Source organism: Cydia fagiglandana, chromosome 2, assembly GCF_963556715.1.
Source record: "Cydia fagiglandana chromosome 2, ilCydFagi1.1, whole genome shotgun sequence".
NCBI lineage: Eukaryota > Metazoa > Arthropoda > Insecta > Lepidoptera > Tortricidae > Cydia > Cydia fagiglandana.
Window position 1 is genome coordinate 24,568,117 of NC_085933.1, and position 23,374 is coordinate 24,591,490.

Here is a 23,374-nt window from a genome sequence, read left to right on the forward strand (position 1 = left end):
TTAAAGGAAGAAAGTTAATTACAATCAGTTCACAGGTCACTTTTTTTTAGTTTTTCGTAAATAACTCGTAAACGGTGGCCCGATGCAAAACAATATTCTACATAAATATTAAACATAAAATTGTCCACAAAAAAGGTTCTGTACACTTTTTCGCTACGATCAATATTTAAAGAGGTATTAAAGGGGGTAAGTTAATTATAATCAATTTCCAGGTTCCTATTTTTAGGTTTACGTCTATATAGGTAAAGAACTATTTTATTTTAATTTTATTTTCAAAATTTAGACCCAGTAGTTTCGGAGATAAAGGTATTTATGTATAAGATTTTTGTTTTGCTATGAGTCATACTTTTCAAATTATTAACGAAAAAACAAAAACAAGGAACCTTAGAATTTATTATAATTAACTTTCCCTCTTTATTATCTTTTTAAATATTGATCCCTGCGAAAAGTATACTGAATCTTTTTTGTTAAAGATTTTGTGTAGATTATTAACAACATTTTTTGATATTGGCCACCGTTTATGAGTTATTTACGAAAACCTAAAAAACGGGACCTTAGAAGTGATTATAATTAAATTTCCCGCGTTAAAATCTCTTTGAATATAGATCCTAGCGAAAAATTGTACTGAATCTTTCTTGTAGGCAATTTTATGCAGAATACTTATGTAATAGAACATTTTTTGCTATGTGCCACCGTTTAAGAGTTATTTACGAAAAACGAAAAAAAGGGACCTTTAATGTCAAATATCTCACTTCCGGTCAAGATTTCGATTGAGCAACCGGCAAATTCGGATTCAGCGGGGTCTAATTAGGTTAAAAAATCCGGTTGCCAAAAAGTTATATGCTTTGCCAGTCGAAATCGATTTTATGAAAAATATGACCAGTCTAATTACTATATATGTTCAGAATATTATTTGAATAAACTTAGGATAGGATACTTAGGATAGGAAATAAAATGTGTGTTTTTATATCTTTAAACCCAATTACTAAGTAGACTGCACATACATTAAAGTCACATTAAAATTCCATTTTGCGAAATAGAGATTTCAACCTTTAACTTTGCAAAAGTAGATAATTGAAATATTCTAAAAGCAATAAAAATAGTTTAGGTTAGATTCGAGCTACAATGACATTAGTTTGGGTTCAAGGCAAGGTTGCAGGGCCTCAACAAGGGAAAAAAGGGGGAGGGACTGTTGGCCTGGCTCAGTGAGCCAGAACTGACCCACTTATCCCTACTACTGCCGTAAGCAGGTAATGAATTCCCAATGTATTAAGTTTAGGTTTAATAAATTATAAATATATTTTATTAATAACATAATAATATACAAATATGTATAAGCATAAAGTAATAAATAAGCCTACAGCTATTAATAATGTCCGTAATCTGTATAATCCCAAAATACGGATCCCTCGTATGTGGATACTGCTTACATAATCTCGTCTGTCAAGGTGTTTCGGCAGGAAAGGCCTTGGCAGACTTATAAATTCCTGAAATGAGGGTTCATACCTACCGACTAGAATTGGTTTCATGGTGGTATCAGATGGGTTACTGTACGGTAACCTATGGTCATCTTGCTTATAATCTCGTCTGCCAAGGTGTTTCGGCAGGAAAAACCTTGGCAGACTTATATATTTCTAAAATGGGGGTTCATACCTACCAACTGGAATTGGTTTCATGGTGGTATCAGATGGGTTAGTGTAGGGTAACCGATGCCGACCTTGCTTACATAATCTCGTCTGCCAAGGTGTTACGGCAGGAAAAGCCTTGGCAGACTTATATATTCCTGAAATGAGGGTTCATACCTACCGACTGGAATTGGTTTCATGGCGGTATCAGATGGGTTAGTGTACGGTAACCGATGGTCATCTTGTTATAATCTCGTCTGCCAAGGTGTTTCGGCAGGAAAAACCTTGGCAGACTTATATATTCCTAAAATGGGGGTTCGTACCTACCGACTGGAATTGGTTTCATGGTGGTATCAGATGGGTTAGTGTAGGGTAACCGATGCCGACCTTGCTTACATAATCTCGTCTGCCAAGGTGTTTCGGCAGGAAAAGCCTTGGCAGACTTATATATTCCTGACATGAGGGTTCATACCTACCGACTGGAATTTGTTTCATGGTGGTATCAGATGGGTTAAATTAGGGGTCCCGCTGGCCACCTTTGAGAGCGTCTGCCAAGCACTTCCGGCAAAAAAAATACTGGCAGACTTCGCTTTTATGTGTCTACATGTAAATTTCTAACTGCTGCCATAACTATTATTTCGGTATCAGATGGGTTAAATCAGCCCCCTTTTTTCGCACCGGAAGTGGCCTTCTTTTTCGTACTTTCGGCAAGTTCCGCCGTGGCAGACTATCGAATTCGGACTTAGCATCACTTTTATGGGAAACCATTGTGCATTTCATCGTGGTATCAAGTCGGTTAGAAAATTTGCGGCCGGCTCTTCTACTATTACTGCGATTTCTTTATTATTATAGTTAATGTTGTGTGACTTGGCCGTTGAAGGGTACACAAGGGTACAAAACCAGGTGCTCCATGACACCATTGCACCAATCTGCCATTGCACCAAAAAGAAGGGTTTGTTTCAGGCTCGCCCATACATAAGTATTATTGAAATACGCAGCTTTATCAAGCCTACAATTGACTGGTTATTGAATCAACGTCTTCCAAGTGGCAATCTTCCATCGTCAATGGGTAGCGGTTCTGGCGACAGATTGGTGCAATGGTGTCATGGAGCACCTGGTTTTGTACCCTTGTGTACCCTTCAACGGCCAAGTCACACAACATTAACTATAATAATAAAGAAATCGCAGTAAGGAACCTTAGACTTGGCACGACTTTGTCTAGATTTCATTACTTTTTAGAGATAAACAAGCAGCTCCATCGAGACTTGGCTAGTTTTTTACAGAATGTTTTTGGTGGGATAGAATATACCAGTCATAGAACGGGGTGGAGGGATGTTGGCACTTGTACTCGCAGATGCTGTGGTACGTGGTGTAGTCGTTGGCACAATATTCGAACACCGGTTTGCAGCCGCACGGTCCGAGTGGGCTCGTCACCACTAGCCCTAACACAAACACCTAGAAAAACAGAGATTACTGCTGATAAATAGCACATACGGTGAAGGGTATGTACTTAAAGTAACAACGTGTATTAGAAATGGCGGAAGAAATGAAAATCGCGCAGGGCTTTACCTTTTATCTCAATGACCTACTTCGAAAATATACTTTTTTTTAATTGCTCGTCAGCTCCCTCGGCAAAATAACTAGCTTTATGCTAAAATTATACTGCTATGATACGCAGGGTAACGACATACAACTGAAAATGAATGAAATATAGACAGGTTTCAGTGATTTGGTTGCAAAAATAATCTAGTTTCCGAACTTTCCGTCTGACCTTTTTCATGGCATGGCATGGGTAATTGGGTAAACCCATGGTAAACGCTTGATTAACACGTGTAAGAGTTAAATTTTCACATAATTAACATTAGGAGTGCTTAACGCGGATCATTTACGTGCGCGTAAAAGACAAATTGTTTAAACACAATTCAACAATCCGACCTCTATTAAAAAAAGAAGTATGGATACAACAAACATTTTACTTACTGAAACAAAGCATCTCTACAGTCTTCATGTTCATCTCAAGCACTGGCACAGATGATAGAGAAAATATCGACGTTACGTAGCAACTAAGAATCTAACGAAATTAGAACCAAGTCTCCTTTTTTTTTAAATCGGTTAAAACGAAATAAGTACCTAAAATAAACAAAAATGCGGGTTGTTTTCTTTTATCCTACAATATTTTGATCCAAATTTAGTCCGAAAACAGAATTAGTGTGAGTTATGTCGTAAGTTGATATTTGTTATTTGACTTCACATAATATATACTGGGTCAAGCAAATCTTGTCAGTAGCAAACGGCGGCAAATTTGAAAAATCGCGGGTTAGCAACACTTGTGTTCGAATAATTCGAAAATCGCGTGTCATCTGTGTTTTATCTGTGGAATGTGGATCGCGAATGACAGCCATCATCTTTGTTTACATTCTGAATCGATTCTATTTCAAGAGATATTTCTGCTGTGTCACCATTAAATACCAATATATTAAATAAAATTGTGCTTAATCAAAGATAAGGTGCCTACAATGCTTACAGTTCCAACTGATAAATCTAATAAAATATTAAAATCCAATAGGACATCTATCTGCTGAAGCAATGATTTTATTCATTACATTCTTGTTTAACGGCATATTCCACTTCTAATGTTATTTTGAGATCTTCAAATTCACCACACACCGCTTTTAAATTGTCCGTCCATACCATTTAATAACAATTTCAAATATTTTCAATAGAGAATCCACGAGTGACAATTTGAATTGATGTACGTAACAGGGCGCGCTCAGCGGAAAAAAAAGTTTTGTTTCGATGTACATTGTACATTGCTGCTTTTCTTAGCGCAATATTACATTTCTACTGACAAGATTCGCTTGACGCACTATATTTGTATTTTTTTATTTAGGTACCTAAACTACCTAACCCGTAACTCGATCGTTAACGTTATGTTTGCGGTTAACTATGATTGGGTCTTACCCAATACCAATGGTTAGTTGTCACGTTGTTATAAAGAAAATGAAATCCCAAGAAACCTGCGCTAAATTAATACTGATTATAGTAGGCTATTAAATTAGGTATAACGCACTTACCTATGAAACACCTGCGTGCCTATTATGGATGGCTTTATCCACGTGACAAAATATCCGTCACTTTTTAACAGTGCGCGTTTGAAAGTGACGGATACCGTTTTCATCACGCTGTCACGTAGACAAGAAGGACCATCATTTCCTTACTGAGGCACTAGTTAGACCGCGGCGATAAGGTGTATTTGCTCTTGTTGGACAAATCACTCCGCTCGCACCTCGCACACAAAAAATAAAAACAAAACAAACCACTGAATAGTTTATTTAATTTTCTCATAATCATTAGAGTGACCTACGTTACTGTTTCGCAACAAAAATACGGGTAACTATTATCCACCATTCATATTAGCACTCTCAGTCATCTCCTCATACTTATATGGTTCAGTTGTAGTCTTACTCGTGCGTGTCGTTGTAGTAATACTCGCATGAGTTGTAGTCTCCGAGGTAGAAATGCAAGGCCCGTTGTACAGAATATACCAGTCATGGAACGGGGTGGAGGGATGTTTGCACTTGTACTCGCAGATGCTGTGGTACGTGGTGTAGTCGTTGGCGCAATATTCGAAGACCGGTTTGCAGCCGCACGGGCCACTTGGGGTCACTACCACTAACTCAAACAGAATCACTGGAACACAATATTATATTACTATGTCATATGTGTATATGCAATAACCGGTTAGGTTAGCATTTATTGAAGAGAGCAGGTATTGATGCAACGAAAGTTTTACTTACTGAAACAAAGCACCGCTATAGTCTTCATGTTCATCTAGAGTACTGGCATAGAAGATACACACAGCTGTCGCCGTTTTTGTGGCAAGTTGTGTTCGTGTGTATTCGTATACTCTGAAGTGCAATAAAACGCAAAAAAAAAAAACAATAAAACGAAATGGAAAATACGGAACGCTCTAGGCAGTCTCTATTAGGGCCCCCCCACATCTGGCGTCTTTCGAGCGTCGGCGTCTGTCGGCGTCGGTCCAGCGCTATGCAAAATGACGTCGCTGCGCAGTTGCGTCGACGCTGCGTCGACGTTGCGTCGACGTCGGCCATAGAATTGTAGACGCCGACGCTCGAAAGACCACAGATGTGGGGGGGCCCTTACTGTACAATATTTTTGGCTTAACCCTTCGTAACGTATTTCGAAGCACTGATCAGTGCGCATGAATTTAAATGCATTGTTCAATACCACTGATCAGTGCTTAGACATACGAAGGGTTAAAATATGTTGATCACAATTGCTGATATTAAACAAAGTCTATAATACTGAAATGTTTGGCCTTTAATACATACGAGTATATTTGGGTGAGTTTGACATACGGATTCTAACAACTGACAACTTTGTTTACGTGATGTCAACAATTTAGTTAGTGGCCTTACTTTCATGTGCTTTAAAAAAATGGAATTGAAACATCTGCGCTAAGTGATTGTTTATTACTAATTATGTAAGGCGTTTTCATTAAGTATACTTAATGCAAATCGAATGAATTCAAAGACCAATCAATTGCATAGTGTATTAATTAACACCGAATTTAGAAATGTTCTACCGCCCACGATCAGCGAGAAACGTTAGCTATTGCCCAAGAGACAGTCACTAACTCGTACTTGTGTCTCCCTGAGTATAAAAATCATTTTAAAACCAGTTATTGTAATAATAAAAAGATCTTGTTCGCTTAATAATTCCACTCACCAAAAATGCTACGGTATGCAAGATGACTGGCGGTAACTCGACAATTGAAGACCATATTCTAGAAACCCCATTTTCAGTAATTTCAGCCCTGTTAACTTTAATACAAAATAATTATTCCAATAGCCAATAAACGACTGATTACTTTAAACACCTGTTTTAAATTACTTTAGAAACAGGATTTGAAAAGTCTTTGTAATTATTTCAACAAATATTGGAATCAACTACAATACTTTAAAAAAAATCTTAGGTATAATTTGCGTATAAAACACAGAAATCAGTTGCTCAATTTCTAAGCTTTCCAAACAGTATTTGTCTATTATAACTGAATTATTGAAAATAATAATGCTATAAAGCAGACCGTTATTACCAGAATTGCAGGAAACTTTAACCGGTTTGTTTGTGTCACTTTTATGAGTTTTGTTTGTCTTCGATGTCCTGTTTTAGTGCGTTTTGTTTGCCTTATTCGATATCTTATCCTATCTTATAAGCTCGTGATAGGTGTCACGACAGGTTGCTCTCGGCAAAATTCGGAATTTCGGACACGTTGGGCGGTTTTCAAATAGACTAATCATGGTTAAATGAGCTAGTGTCTACAGTAAAAAGTTTCATAGATTGCTAATTTTAATAAAATTGCGCCAACTCCCATAACGCTGACCCATAAAATGTACAGACCTAATTTTACCGCCTATAATAAAATATCTGCTCAAGGAGTCAACTTACATTGCCGGAAGCTGTCCTAACACCCGAGTAGGCCACAAGCAAACGGCTTCCGAGGTAATGCATAGAGAACTAACATGGACATATAAACCGAACAACGAACAACTGTTCTTATAAAATAAAACAAATCAACCACTGAATAGTTTATTTATGTTTCGCAAAACCGCAAAAGAGTGATCCACGTTACTCTTTCGTGACAACTAAATAGGTACGGGTAACTCTAACTATCCATTTATATTATTAATCGCTGTCGCCCCGTGATATCCATTCAAATTATCACCCGCAGTGTTCTCTTCAAATGGCCCAGTTGTAGACGTTGTAGTCCTAAAACGCTTGCGCGTAGTCGTAGTACTCGCACGAGTTGTAGTAATATCCGACGTAGAAATGCAAGGCCCGTTGTACAGAATATACCAGTCATGGAACGGGGTGGAGGGATGTTTGCACTTGTACTCGCAGATGCTGTGGTACGTGGTGTAATCGTTGGCACAATATTCGAACACCGGTTTGCAGCCGCACGGCCCAAGTGGGCTCGCTACCACTAGATCTAACAGAATCACTGGAACACAAAATTATATTATTATGTATATAATTGTATATGCAATGTTACGTTAGGTTAGCAATTATTGAAGAGAGCAGGTATTGATGCAACGAAAGTTTTACCCACTGAAACAAAGCACCGCTATAATCTTCATGTTCATCTAGAGATTCTTGAGTACTGGCACAGAAGATACACACAGCTGTCGCCGTTTTTGTGGCAAGTTGTATTCGTGTGTATTCGTATACTCTGAAGTGCAATAACAAACACGCAATAACAATCAATAAAATGAAATGGAAAATACGAAACGCGCTAGGTAGTCTCTGCTACTGTACAATATTTTTGGCTTAAAATATGTTGCTCACAATTGCTGATATTAAACAAAGTTTATAATACTGAAATATTTTGCCCTTAATACAGCTACATGTAGGACTGTAGGTATTTGAGTGAGTTTGACATACGGATTCTAACAACTGACAACTTTGTTTACGTGATGTCAACAATTTAGTTAGTGGCCTTACTTTCATGTGCCTTAAAAATATGGAATTGAAACATCTGCGCTAAGTGATTGTTTATTACTAATTATGTAAGACGTTTTCATTAAGTATACTTAATGCAAATCGAATGAATTCAAAGACCAATCAATTGCATAGTGTATTAATTAACACCGAATTTAGAAATGTTCTACCGCCCACGATCAGCGAGAAACGTTAGCTATTGCCCAAGAGACAGTCACTAACTCGTACTTGTGTCTCCCTGAGTATAAAAAGCATTTTAAAACCAGTTATTGTAATAATAAAAAGATCTTGTTCGCTTAATAATTCCACTCACCAAAAATGCTACGGTATGCAAGATGACTGGCGGTAACTCGACAATTGAAGACCATATTCTAGAAACCCCATTTTCAGTAATTTCAGCCCTGTTAACTTTAATTAGTCTTCAAGTTATTTGAATTTATTTCCAAATAAATTTACCTCTCGGCTTAAAACTGATAAAATAATTGTGGAAGAAGTATTTATATTTGAATAGTACAAAATAATTATTCCAATAGCCAATAAACGACTGATTACTTTAAACACCTGTCTTAAATTAATACTTTAGAAACAGGATTTGAAAAGTCTTTGTAATTATTTCAACAAATATTGGAATCAACTACAATACTTAAAAAAAAATATTAGGTATAATTTGCGTATAAAACACAGAAATTAGTTGCTCAATTTCTAAGCTTTCCAAACAGTATTTGTCTATTATAACTGAATTATTGGAAATAATAATGCTTTATATAAAGCAGACCGTTATTACCGGAATTGCAGGAAACTTTAACCGGTTTGTTTGTGTCACTTTTTTGTGTTAGTGCGTTTTGTTTGCCTTCGATGTCCTATCCTATCTTATACCTAAGCTCGGGATAGGTGTCACGGCTAGAGATGCACCGGATATCCGGTTACTATCCGGTATCCGGCCTATCCGGCCATTATTTTACTATCCGCCCGTATACCGGATAGTGACCTTCTATCCGGCCGGATACCGGATAGTAACATTGCTTGATTTCGGAGTAAACAAATTGGATTTAAGAAACAGACACGGCCATAATCGTACTTGTTTATTATTTTAAAACAATTTAATCATTCCACTGACTTGCACGCGCACTCATTTCGAACCTAGAAACGAGTCCGCGCGAACGTTTACTAGGAAACAGGTCAAACCTGCAGAATGCACACCTGAAAAACCGAAATGTAGGTATAGTTCCGCCGGCCGAATATCCGGCGGCCGGATACAGCATATTCGGCCTGTGCCTAGGCCGGATATCCGGTATCCGGCCAAACAACTATCCGTTGCATCTCTAGTCACGACACGATAGATTGCTCTCGGCAAAATTCAGACACGTTGGGCGGTTTTGAAATAGTCCACTCATGTATAAATGAGCTTGTGTCTACAATGAAAAGTTTAAGTTTCATTTATTGTTAATTTTAATAAAATTGCGCTTACTCCCATAACGCTAACTCATAAAATCTAATGACGTAATATTATCGCCTATAATAAAATATCTGATTGCCGGAAGCTGTCCTAACCCCCGAGTAGGCCACAAGCAAACGGTTTCCGAGGATTATGCATTAGCATAAAGAACTAACATGGATGTATAAACCGAACAACTGTTCTTATAAAATAAAACAAATCAACCACTGAATAGTTTATTTATGTTTCGCAAAACCGTTAGAGTGATCCATGTTAATCTTTCGTGACAACAAAATACGGGTAACTATAACTATCCATTAATAGTATTACTCGCAGTTGCCCCGTGATATCCATTCAAATTATCACCCGCAGTGTTCTCTTCAAATGGCCCAGTTGTAGACGTTGTAGTCCTAAAACGCTTGCGCGTAGTCGTAGTACTCGCATGGGTTGTAGTCTCCGACGTAGAAATGCAAGGCCCGTTGTACAGAATATACCAGTCATAGAACGGGGTGGAGGGATGTTTGCACTTGTACTCGCAGATGCTGTGGTACGTGGTGTAGTCGTTGGCGCAATATTCGAACACCGGTTTGCAGCCGCACGGCCCACTTTGGCTCGCTACCTCTAGCCCTAACACGACCACTGAAATGCAACAATTACATTATGTATATGTACTAGCTTTTATTTAACCACCGTACCCCCCCCCCCCCCCCCCTCCGACCCGACCCCGTCTCCGTCGTTCGTGTATAGGTACTTCGTTTTTTTTAGCATTAGAAATTAGGTAAACAATCTTCATGTGTCTTTTAAATCAAAAACACATTTTAAAAATAAGTTACGGCAAATATGTAACAATTATGAATCTAATACGTTCATTTATATTCTTCCGCTTTCATCTATCTATATATATAAATGCAAGTGTCCTGACTGACTGATTCATCAACGCAGAGCCGAAACTACAAAAGACAGAAAGTTTAAATTTGCACACCAGATTACATTTACAAAGTGTACAAGAGATAAGAAGCGATTTTGAGAAATTCAACCCCTAAGGGGGTTAAAAAGGAGATGAAAGTTTGTATGGGGTTAAAGTTTTCTTTTAAGCTAGGAATTTGAAACTTCGTAAAAAGATATATTATTAAAATACACGAAAACTAATTTCAGCGTTTTTGAAAATTCATCCCCTAAGGTGGTGAAAAAGGGGTTGAAAGTTTGTATGGATATCAAAATTTTTTTCGAGTGCGGGACTTGAATCTTTGTATTTAGGGATATTATTAAAAGACAGGAAAAGTAATTTCAGCGTTTTGTAAAATTCATCCCCTAACAGGGTTAAAAAGGGGTTGAAAGTTTGAATCCATGACAAATGCTTTGAAACTTCTTAGAAAGGCATAATAGCCGATTACAAAAAAAGTAATTGCAACACTTTTGGAAATTTAACCCCTAAGGGGGTTAAAAAGGGGATGAAAGTTTGTCTTCGGGTGCAAATTTTATTTTAAACTAGGAACTTGAAACTTTGTAAAAAAGTATTAAATTGAAATACAAGAAAACTAATTTCAGCTTTTTAGAAAATTCATCCCCCAAGGTGGTGAAAAAGGGGTTGAAAGTTTGTATGGATATCAAAATTTTTTTCGAGTGCGTGACTTGAATCTTTGTATTTAGGGACCTTATTAGAAGACAGGAAAAGTAATTTCAGCGTTTTGTAAAATTCATCCCCTAACAGGGTTAAAAAGGGGTTGAATGCTTGAATCCATTACAAATGGTTTGAAACTTCTTAGAAAGGCCGATTACAAAAAAAAGTAATTGCAACGTTTTTGGAATTTCAACCCCTAAGGGGGTTAAAAAGGGGATGAAAGTTCTTCTTCGGGTGCAAATTTTATTTTAAGCTAGGAACTTGAAACCTTGTAAAAAGGTATTAAATTAAAATACATGAAAACGTATTTAAGCATTTTTGAAAATTCATCCCCCAAGGTGGTGAGAAAGGGTTGAAAGTTTGTATGGAGATCAGATATTTTGTGAGTGCGGAACTTGAATCTTTGTATAAGGGCATACCTATTATTAGAATATAAGAAAAGTAATTTCAGCAACCAACATCAAAATCCACTTGACTTAAGTAAAACTTCATAGTTACAACTTGCTAAAAAAGAAAAGTAATTTCAACATTGCTTGGATATGAAAATTATAGATACTAAAGATGTAAAATGTTGAAGATAAGATTCCACGCGGACGAAGTCGCGGGCAACAGCTATAAGTAATAGTTTTATATTTTTATAATGTGTTTTTCTGCGATCATATATAACCATGGATACCGCCTTTAGGAACATTACCGTTCAAATTCTCGGGCCAAATTAGCACACATACACAATTACGCCTACATTCAAATAAGACGACGCGTTTACAGAGCCTGTAATCAAAGCTGGTAAACGAAATAATAGTCATCTTTATTACACTAATGGTACATAGCTAAGTGTAGATGAAATGCATATAATGTCAATAACTACCAATCAGCGACATTAATCCGCTAATAACCTTCTTGCTGTACGTACTGGCCGCTGAGATTTTGCGGTTCATATTTGATTAGAATATGACTTGGACAGGGATAGGTTTATGCCATACATTGAAGAACCAGTCAAATAATTCACGTATAATAATTTAATGCAGATTAAAAGATAACTAGTTAAAATGTTGTTATGAAATGACAGACTAACTCAACATAAGTAAATATATCATTGTTGTATAAATGTATTCCGCTATAATAAGTATTTTGTATATTTTATTATCAATTTGTATGGCAGTGCGAAGTCACGTTCAGGTATAGTCTGTCCGTTTTTCTAAGATCAAGTACGCTATTGTAAATGTATGGTAAACTTGATCTTAGAATTCGGACTGGCTATACAGCCTGCAAAATTTGCATGGGTACACGAATCGGGTCAAAAATATTTGAATAGGCGGAGTCACAATAAATCCCCACTTTCAGTTCCATCAAGCAAGTTTGTCAGTAGAAAAAGGTGCAAAATTAAAATTTTGTATGGGACCTCACCTTACATTTTCTAAATTTGCCGCTCTTTTCTACTGACGGAAATGGCTTGAGAGAGAACCTACATATATGTGACGGTAGAGGGTGGATTCGAATGATCAACATTTTCAGATAATGTGTGTATTTGTTAAATTAATTCAGTGGAAGTGTATCTACATATAGGAGACCGGGTATGATTATCTCACGAGTTATATCTCATGAATAGAACATATATTCTAGATATCTTTTCAGGCATCCTTTTAATTTCATGTCTCTCTAATTGGACAGCTTTTTTCCATAGTTCTCTGCGAATAGCATCTTGTGGGAATCTGAATGGAAAGTAATGTAAAATGATAGTATCAAATTTGATTATTAATTTGAAATAATTAGGTAGTTTTTTTACAGCTCCATCTCATGAAATAAAAAAGGAAAATACAAATCTGTAAGAAAGAATTCATTACTACATTTATAATTATATAGAAAATACCTAAACCAAGCACAAGTTAATAAAATAGTCTACTTCATTTGGCATAACACCATCCCTATTATCGTCGCAATTTAAAAAGTCGTATGTTGTTATGAAAGTCGTATGCAGTTGTTACGTTTTAGCTTAGCACGGTAGTATTGAAAACAAATCGTCATGTTTATTCCAAATTTTACTGAAGTTATCTGTTTACTACAAGTGAAAAGTGATTCCACTATCCTTGGTATGAACTAAAATAACTTCTGCACCACTTCACGACACATGAAGACATTTTTAATTACAAAAAAACGTTGTTTTTATAAATCAATTTAGCCATCCGTCACTGACTGTCATCTCGGACGAACTGAAGTTGCGAATCGAATAGTTTGTAAGCACCGCCTACAATCAAATAGTTTACGTTGGGTCATAACTGAGCGGACAGAATACTTCCATGTATATCAGTTCGCTGGTGTTTTTCAATTAAAAGACATGTCAAGATCGCTTACCTTCTTGCAAGTTCTTTCTAATGCTAAAAACAAGACCGAAGTGATCCCATAAGTGTTCCGTAAACAAAGTTTTGTACGGAACACTAAAAACGAACTATAGTTCCATATTCTAAGAAATAAACATTTGCATTTGTAACCTGCAATTATATACATATGTTTGGGTCAAATCTTGCAAGCAAAAGTAGACCTACTTCCCATTTATTATTCGATTCAGCTGAAACTTTACATACATAATATACATACTCATGGATAAATTTAGAGGAAAGCAAAAAAAGTTTTAATTACTGGATTACAGCACCTAAAGTAATTTCAAAATCAGTACCTACTTGAACTTTTTTTTGCGTTCTTCTAGATTTGTCCGAAGCTGATGATGGGCACAGTAACTTTGTGATAAAACAACGCAATCTAATAGTAGTAGTAGTAATCACTTTAACGTCACAGGTTTACAAAAATAAATTACAGTAATGGAAGTACAAAGGCGAAATTATTCCTATAAGGGATAATTGTGATTGGATTTGTTAGAATTGTCTCGTTGAGCATTAGTTGTAAGCTGAAAGAAAAGTAAAGTCGGCGACAAAATCTTGCATAATTTTTTGACAAAATATGTAACTTATAATTAATTAATTAATTATACAATTTATTAGATTTATACTTTGTTTTTATTGTTCATTCGTAATTATTAATATATTGAAATTGTTAACTCAAGTCAAAAAACATTGAGCATCGGGTTAGAAATTGACTCTCGTCAGTAATTTTGTGTCATTAATCTGTACACAATGTAATATAAGAATAAAGTACTAGTTCAATGTTTTACTCACTTGAACACAATGCTATTATAACCTTCATGTTCACTTCGAATGCTGACACAAAATTAAGAAAAGTATTGCTGTTTTAATTGCCATTTATGTGACTAATGTGTACATACACTCAAGCACAATATTATTTATCACATATGAAAAGTACAGTCACCAGCAATAATATCTTGCACTACGAAATATCAATAAAAATAAATATCAGACACTGGTCTTATTTGTAGCGAAATAAGTGTGTGCCACATATTATTGAGCGTTTCGTTTACAATATATTATTATTGCTGATGACAGTGATGACAGTACAAAAAGGAGAACAAAATACATTTCAATTCAATTAAGTCCAAAAATAAAAAAGTCGACTAAAATATAACCATATCAATCTAAAAATGACCCTGCGACATAGTATCGAGAATATTGGTAGCATTTCCTAGATTGTTATTCAAATCCATTGAACCGCTTTTGCTATATCAAACGTAAAACATTTATTAAGCAAAAAGGACACCTGTACAGTCACCTGCAATAATATGTTACACAGCGAAGGCCGCAAAAATATCTGACACGAACTTATTTATAGAGCCGTAAGAGCGTGTCACATATTTTTGCGGCCGTCGAAGAGTAACATATTACTGCAGGTGACTGTACACATCAAAATGTTTAACAATAGTAGTTTATGTGACTGCTACATAATGAAAGGCATTAAAATACGAGTGTGGGTTTAAGAAACGAACGAAGTGAGTTTCTTAAAAGGATCACACGAGTGTTTTAATGCCTAATTATGTACAGTTACATACACTACTTTATCTACACACATATTATTACCTTCTATTATATATTCACTAACCTCATATTTCAACCGACATCCATCGTTGCTGTCTGACTTAACTCGCAGATTTGAGAGGTGGCGGCTCCTAAATATCTTTTTATCACTCGTTTTACACGATACTTTTGCTTAAAGTTTGTTTAAAAACAACTATCAAATCAATTTTATAACCTAAAACTAATTAAAAGATGAAACTGTAAGTCAAACGGCGGTAAATGAAAACTTTTTTTCACAAATGTCACGCATCCGTAGTTTTTTTTAATTCATAGACAAAAGAATGAAGTCCCTATTCTCATGCCACTCGAGATCAAATGTCGTACGGTTTATATTAAAAAAGTATACCGAATTGACGTTTCGTATCGATAATTGTTTTAATATCTATGGATACTAGAATAGACACCCACTTGAGTTTTGACAGCTGTTCCAAATTTAAAACTCATAACCTTACAAAAATCTGTAAAGTTATAACTTTAAAAGGCTTGCTACACGGTCGCCGACAAGCCTACTAACCGTCTGACCCTGGTCTGTCCTTGGTATGTGGGTCCGTCTGAGTTGGCTGGCTAGACGGTGGCAGACCACAGTGTGTTCAGAACTCGCGGACGGACAACACGTATTGCAAGCGCACAAAATGGCCCCTAACCTTGCGGATTGCATTTTGTTTTTCTTCCTTGACTTCTGGGGCGGCAAAACTTATTGGCGGGGCGCCAAATTTCATAATCTACTCATACTAGTGCAATGACAAAAAAATAAGTTTTTGGCAAAAATGTCATTTTTGGTACAAGCTTTTATCGCTGAATGTACTTTTCTTTCCACAGGCAACTAATTAAATACTCGTCGAGACAATTCTAAAAACCCCAAACACAATTAGGTCGCGTTGTTCTATCACAGGGTTCCTATGGCCACCTCCTGTCTCCATCATCAGATCAGCTATATGGTACCATAATAATGCATTGTCACCCGATTTATATATGTATGCAAATGTTCAGCTCCATCGGAAACTAGAAAGTAGGTCTAATTTAACTTGCAAGATTTGACCCGTACAAACATATTTACATACTTACATTAGGTATATTGCAAGTTAATAAAAAGCTTGTAAAAAAAGAAAAGGGTATATGAATGAAACGCTGGCTCAAAAAACGACATTTGTTGAGTCATTTCAACTTGATGAATTTGCTGGACTACGCTACGGGGCCATACATAACTTTCTGAGAATGAAGAGAAAAGTATTTGATGAATTTTTAGAAATGCTACTGAGTACCCATGGCATGGCTATAACCACACGAGCGCACACGGCGCGTCCTCCAAGCGAAATGGCCTAGTGCGGTCGGCGACGGGCGGCTACACGGTTCCGGACCCACCGCTCAGACCGCGGTCGCTGGCGCGCGCTCGCATGCCAAGGGCGTCCGGAGGTCAAACGAAATTTTGTTGGTAACAACTGTCTACACGGTCCGGGACAGACCAAGGCCACGCGGTTTGGGGGCTTGTCGGCGACCGTGTAGCAGGCCTTTAAAGTACAAATTTTACCTACTACCACAGATAAGAAAGTTCTCATAGTAAAATTGGTTGTGATAATGCTGGTCATTTCCTACGGTTTCTGAATGCATTTTAGAGCAGTAATGATATGTGCGTAGATAAACAATAATAATAATTCACCAAAAATTATAATTCATCAATTTTTATAGCATATTAAGGGTGTAAAAGACTATGAAGTGCTATTGATTGATTTTTAATTAAATTCGAAACGCGTTAAAAACAATGCGTATCGTCATTATGATACTAGTTAATTAATGCCATAATTTTGATGCCTTATTCCTATGTAAGAAACTGAGAAAGTAGTATAAAATGCCTTGACAATGTTACATTCCTACATTTTTCCATTAGCTCAATTCCCTAACCATTGGTACTCAAATCAGGTTGAATCGTTCAACTGATTTCGCTGGAGCGCATACTGAGTACCATGTACGATCATTCTCCTTCTTCAACCTAGCGTTTTACCGGCCTATATTGCGGCCTAAAGTTGATAATCTGATAGTAATCGTTTGTCCCTTTCCGACGTACTGGTATGATGGAAAGGGACAAACGATTATTTATCGGCTTGTCAACTTTAGTAAACGTTTATGGATAATGGGGACAGAGTATAAGTCAAAACAATTTGTTTGACGCTGTTATTGCGCCAGAAATAAGATCAGTGTCAGACATTTTAGCTGCTTTCGTATTATATTATTGCTAGTGACTGTACTTTTCATATGTGATAATGTGCTCGAGTGTACGTTAAGTACACATTAGTCACATAAATAGTAATTAAAACCGCGATAGTTTTCTTAATCTTGTGGAAACACTCGAAAGTGAACATGGAGACTATAATAGGACTTTGTTTCAGTAAGTTATAAGTTCGTTATATCAAATATCGGCGGCCGATCGTAAAATCCGCAAGATCACGAATTTCCTAGGCTTGGTTGTCTGGAAGAGATCGATTTTCAGCGATAGGACCGCCTGTTATATATCAGTAAATAAGAAGAAAAAACTATACCTAACTCATCCCTTTTTTGGGTGCTAGTTACTATATAGCGATAGCGTAAGAAAGACAAAAACGGTATGATTCTCTCTATTTTTGAAAGAGACAGTATCGGTAGGTACCCGTACCAGGAGTCACTGACAGTGTCAAAACTGACATATACGCTAACGTCTACGTAATTTACATTCTTTACACTAATATGCACTAATATTCGAGTACGAGCGAGATGTATAGATAGTAAGTTACGTTCTTGATAGCGTTTATGTCAGTTCAGTCTCGTGGTAGCGACACAGGTCTAACTATATGATTGTTATATTTCATTGATAATATGATTGTTATATTTCAGTGGTTCTGTTAGGGCTAGCGGCCGCGAACCGGGGGCCGTGCGGCTGCTTAAAGACCTTCGAATTTTGCGCAAACGACTACCAAACGTACCACAGCATCTGCGAGTTCCAATGCAAACATCCCTCCACCCAGTTCCAAGACTGGTTTATACTGTACAACGGCCCATGCATCCGAGAAACCGGAGAAAGCAAACGGCCATACACGGGTGAACACCGGGAGATACTGGAGACTGCTACAACTGTGCCGACTGATTATGATGATGATGATGGTGGTGATGGTGATGATACTGCTTGTTGTGAAGCCCATTTTGAGTCATAACGCTGGTAACAGCCTTCCGCCATCATGCTTACTTGTTGTGTCACATCTGTCATGAGTCCATAATAAAATTCATTACATATCTAATATCTGTTTGTATTAATTAATTACATTAAGATCAATGCCAGTGTGTCTACGGGATAGCCTTCACAGTAGGGCCTGTTCACATATTGATTAGTATGTAATTCTCCAATAATCAAAGTTCAATTCATTACACATATTTTTATATGTACCTATATGTCATAAAAAATAAAACAATTTCAAATGTAATAATTGTAATAAAAAGCTTTATTTCACTCCCTTTCATATACTAGCTAAGAAGAGTTTTTAAACCACAGAAACTAAAATGACAGATCCTAAAATGACAGATCAGTGAGACTTTTGAGTAAAACTGTCATTTAAATATTTGGGATATAAAAACTAATTTCAATTTTTTTTTACACTTCCGAAAGAGCCGTAAACCTGTCTCACAAGGATGACTGTATTGTACAGATAGCTTAGAGCATTTAATAACTGAAGTCGCCTTAAAAGAGCTTACCCCTCTGCCGAAAAACTTGCACAATTGTGCAAACTTTTGTATGGACTGACATAGCTATTTGTACGTCTCCAGATCATGTAGAAATAGCAATACATTTGACGTCCCTACCCCGCAAAAATCGGCAGACTGTTTCGTACAGAAAATTACAGCTATGACGACTCCACTTATTAAATGCTATATATAAGACAAATATCGTCGGGTGACAAGCAAAAGTCACTAAGTACTATCAAAAAATTAAAGTAACAATGCACGTTATTACACTTGTAACACGGTTTATTGTCCAATAATTTCAATGGTGTTAGTTAGTGACTTTTACTTGTCACCCGACGATATATTAAAATGGTCGCATTGTTGTTTTGGCCGTCCCGTTCTAGCACGGCCCGTCGTGCACTTTAATGGCGGTAGAATTGGCACAATGGAGCGCGCACTCGCTGAAGTACGTCACGGAGTCGCTCCCGCAGATCGGCCCGTTGAGGTCAGGGGGACAGTCGCACGGCTGCGGGGCGCAGCTCCCGTCGTGCACTTTAAAGGTAGTAGAATTGGCACAATGAAGTGCGCACTCGCTGAAATACGTCACGGAGTCGCTCCCGCAGATCGGCCCGTTGGGGTCAGGGGGACAGTCGCACGGCTGCGGGGCGCAGCTCCCGTCGTGCACTTTAAAGGTAGTAGAATTGGCACAATGAAGTGCGCACTCGCTGAAATACGTCACGGAGTCGCTCCCGCAGATCGGCCCGTTGGGGTCAGGGGGACAGTCGCACGGCTGCGGGGCGCAGCTCCCGTCGTGCACTTTAAAGGTGGTAGAATTGGCACAATGAAGTGCGCACTCGCTGAAATACGTCACGAAGTCGCTCCCGCAGATCGGCCCGTTGGGGTCAGGGGGACAGTCGCACGGCTGCGGGGCGCAGCTCCCGTCGTGCACTTTAAAGGTGGTAGGATTGGCACAATGAAGTGCGCACTCGCTGAAATACGTCACGGAGTCGCTCCCGCAGATCGGCCCGTTGGGGTCAGGGGGACAGTCGCACGGCTGCGGGGTGCAGCTCCCGTCGTGCACTTTAAAGGTAGTAGAATTGGCACAATGAAGTGCGCACTCGCTGAAATACGTCACGGAGTCGCTCCCGCAGATCGGCCCGTTGGGGTCAGGGGGACAGTCGCACGGCTGCGGGGCGCAGCTCCCGTCGTGCACTTTAAAGGTAGTAGAATTGGCACAATGAAGTGCGCACTTGCTGAAATACGTCACGAAGTCGCTCCCGCAGATCGGCCCGTTGGGGTCAGGGGGACAGTCGCACGGCTGCGGGGTGCAGCTCCCGTCGTGGACCTTGTACAGCGGCCTTTTTGGGGCATCAGGGGCCTCTAATCAGAGAGAAATTACATATTAAATAAAACGTGAACCTAACATTACCTAGCTGTATGTGTCAATTTAATAAACAAAAATGATCTGCGGCACGGTAGGCCCTCTGAGGGCCTACCGTGAACCACGTTTGACGTGTTGCCTCCCTGTCACACTTACGTACAAATTTACAAGTGTGACAGAGAGACAACATGTCGAAAGCGGTTCGCGGTAGGTCGTGACAGGGGTACAGTCAACAACAGAGCTATGAATGGAACAGGCAAAGTGCCAAAAATATGTATACACGACCTTAATGTACAGGCAATAAAGTACTGTATACATATTTTTGACACTTTGCCTGTATTCATAGCTCTGTTGTTGACTGTACAATCGCACGACGGGACGCAATCCCCGTCGTGGACATTGTACATCGGCACTTTCGAGTTGCCTCTAACCCTAAGGAAATAATAACCACCCTTTTCGCAATCGGCTAAATACGCCCGGCCAGAGGGACTACCGCGATCCACGTTCGACGTGTTGCCTCCCTGTCACACTTGCGTATTAATTCGCAAGTGCCACCGAAGCAACACGTCGAACGTGGTTCGCGGTAGGCCCTCTGATGATTGAAAGTGTTAGGGCGCGTGCGCGACCACGTGCTCATTTTTCCTTAGGATTGGCAAGTATTATACTCTACTACCTCCATAAAACGTAGTGAACCTAACTTAACATAACCTAGCTGTATGTGACATTAAACAAACAAGTAGAATGGTCAGGGCACAGTTGCACGGCTACGGGACGCAATCCCAGTCTACGATTATACATCGGCACTTTCAGATTAACTGTCTGCCTATCTCTAACCAAGGAGATAGGAATACGAGTAATCAGTAAATTTTTAGCAAATTGTTTCGTAACTTATGAGAAACTGGCTACATTTCGGGAATTCTATGATTTTGCGCAAGTAAGTAAAATTGTAAAAGCCTGTATTATATCTGGGTAGCAAAACTTAATCTTGGGTTTCGCATTTATATGCCCACCTTTAAACATATCCGTGTAGTAATCGACGCACTCCAACTCGCACAGGCACCTATACGTCTTATAATTGCTGCCGCAAACATGGTCCTTGCAGGTGGCGGGGTCGCAGCAGCCCTGCTCTATGAGCAACACGTCAGAAACGACGAAGGTCACTGGAAAACAGTGTTTTTATACTATAGAACGACCGCTCAAATGAGTCCTCACCTGCGCGGTACGGGGGCGACGGGGATGGACGGGGCGGCGGGGAAGGTGCGAGTGCCGTACGCCTGCCGCCCGCAAGTTCCCCGCCACCCTTAGTCGTCCCACCCCGTCGCCCTCGTACCGCGCAGGCGAGGACTCATTTAAGCGGTCGGTCTATACTAGATGCGGCCCGCCTAATAAAAGTCGCCGGAGTAAAATACCGTTGCGTATAAAATGAACACACAAGTACGACACCATGTTCATCATCACAGACCTTTGCGTCTATTGCAGGCGATTTATGCATTGCTGTTTAGACAACGGGTTTGGTGACTGTGGAGGCCGATGCGTGAGCGGCACGACCTCGCACGTTTTTGGCAGAGAAAGCTAATGCCACCTGAGGTTCAAGTCCCGGTTTGCTTTCTGCGACACCTTCTGCTATCTAAAGTATTAAACCAGGCTTGGTCGCATAGCCTTCTACCGTCCACAACACGCTTACACCACCATGACACCATGATACCATATATTATTATGAATATTGTATGGTGACACCATGTTACGCGTCAGATATATATGGTCGAAGTACGAGTTGCGCCCCATAAATAGTTGGTTACTTAGTTATAACTTTTCTTTGAATTAAAAATAGGTAAGTATCTAAAGAATCTAAACCACTAATAGGGGTATAGTACAGTCATTATAGATTTTGACCCGTGAATAATTAGTTCTTGGATTTTTTTTTCGTAGGTCCCTCGGGGGGGTCACTGGGAGTGTAAATTCAAAAAGTAGGCTGAATCAGGCTCCTGCGTATATTCGAAAAATGGTTTTTTTCCAAAAAAAACGGTTTTTCTTCAATAACTCGGCCATTTTTGATTTTACAGTAAAACCGTAAGGACAAAAATTGTAGGAAATTTGATTCTCTACAAGTTAGTCCAGTCATTATATCCAAAAAACCGACCCTTCCCGTGAATAATCAGTTCTTGGATTTTTTTTTTGTACGTCCGTCGGGGGAATCACTGGGAGTGTAAATTCAAAAAGTAGACTGAATCAGGGTCCTGTGTATATTCGAAAAACGGTTTTTCTTGAATAACCCGGTCATTTTTGATTTTACAGTAAAACCGTGAGGACAAATATTGTTCAGAATTTGATTCTCTACAACTTTGTTTCCCTTCATTTATGCCGTAAAGCGTGGATAATGATAATATTTTGAATTTGTCGCGTTTTTCAGGTTTAATTTCTAAAATATCGATTTTGGGGAAAAAAAGGTGGGAACCAAAATTGTTCGGAATTTGATTCTCTACAAGTTTAGTCCTCTTCATTTATGTCGTAAAGTTCAAAATAAACGAGATGTTGAAAATATTTTGAATTTGTCGCTTTATTCAAATTTTATTTCCAAACTATCGATCCTAGAAGAAAAATTGTGAGGACCAAACTTGTAGAGAATCAAATTTTCTAAAATTTTTGTTCTCACGGTTTTACTGTAAAATCAAAAATGACCGAGTTATTCAAGAAAAACCGTTTTTCGAATATACACAGGACCCTGATTCAGTCTACTTTTTGAATTTACACTCCCAGTGATTCCCCCGAGGGACGTACGAAAAAAAATCCAAGAACTGATTATTCACGGGAAGGGTCGGTTTTTTGGATATAATGACTAGACTTACTTGTAGAGAATCAAATTTCCTACAATTTTTGTCCTTACGGTTTTACTGTAAAATCAAAAATGGCCGAGTTATTGAAGAAAAACCGTTTTTTTGGAAAAAAAAACCATTTTTCGAATATACGCAGGAGCCTGATTCAGCGTACTTTTTGAATTTACACTCCCAGTACACCCCCCCGTAGACCTACGAAAAAAAAATCCAAGAACTAATTATTCACGGGTAGGGTCGGTTTTTTGGATATAATGACCGTACTAGTAGATGAATACTATGATAATAAAATAAC

General features: G+C 38.4%; 3 protein-coding genes across 3 annotated transcripts in view; all 3 read right to left on the reverse strand.

Annotated features, from left to right (window-relative positions):
* The window catches only part of LOC134679280 (structural maintenance of chromosomes protein 4), a 91,156-nt gene that overhangs the window by 56,592 nt on the left and 11,190 nt on the right, over positions 1–23,374 (reverse strand). The window lies entirely within an intron of this gene.
* On the reverse strand, positions 4,946–5,518 carry LOC134679706 (uncharacterized). The gene is made up of 2 exons (XM_063538647.1): positions 5,423–5,518; positions 4,946–5,315 (listed from the first exon to the last, which is right to left on the reverse strand). The coding sequence occupies exons 1-2, from the start codon at positions 5,454–5,456 to the stop codon at positions 5,023–5,025; spliced, it is 327 nt and encodes a 108-aa protein (XP_063394717.1). The 5' UTR covers positions 5,457–5,518; the 3' UTR covers positions 4,946–5,022.
* Positions 9,890–14,475, reverse strand: LOC134672092 (uncharacterized). The gene is made up of 2 exons (XM_063530004.1): positions 14,371–14,475; positions 9,890–10,218 (listed from the first exon to the last, which is right to left on the reverse strand). Exons 1-2 carry the CDS (start codon positions 14,396–14,398, stop codon positions 9,890–9,892), a joined length of 357 nt encoding a protein of 118 aa, XP_063386074.1. The 5' UTR covers positions 14,399–14,475.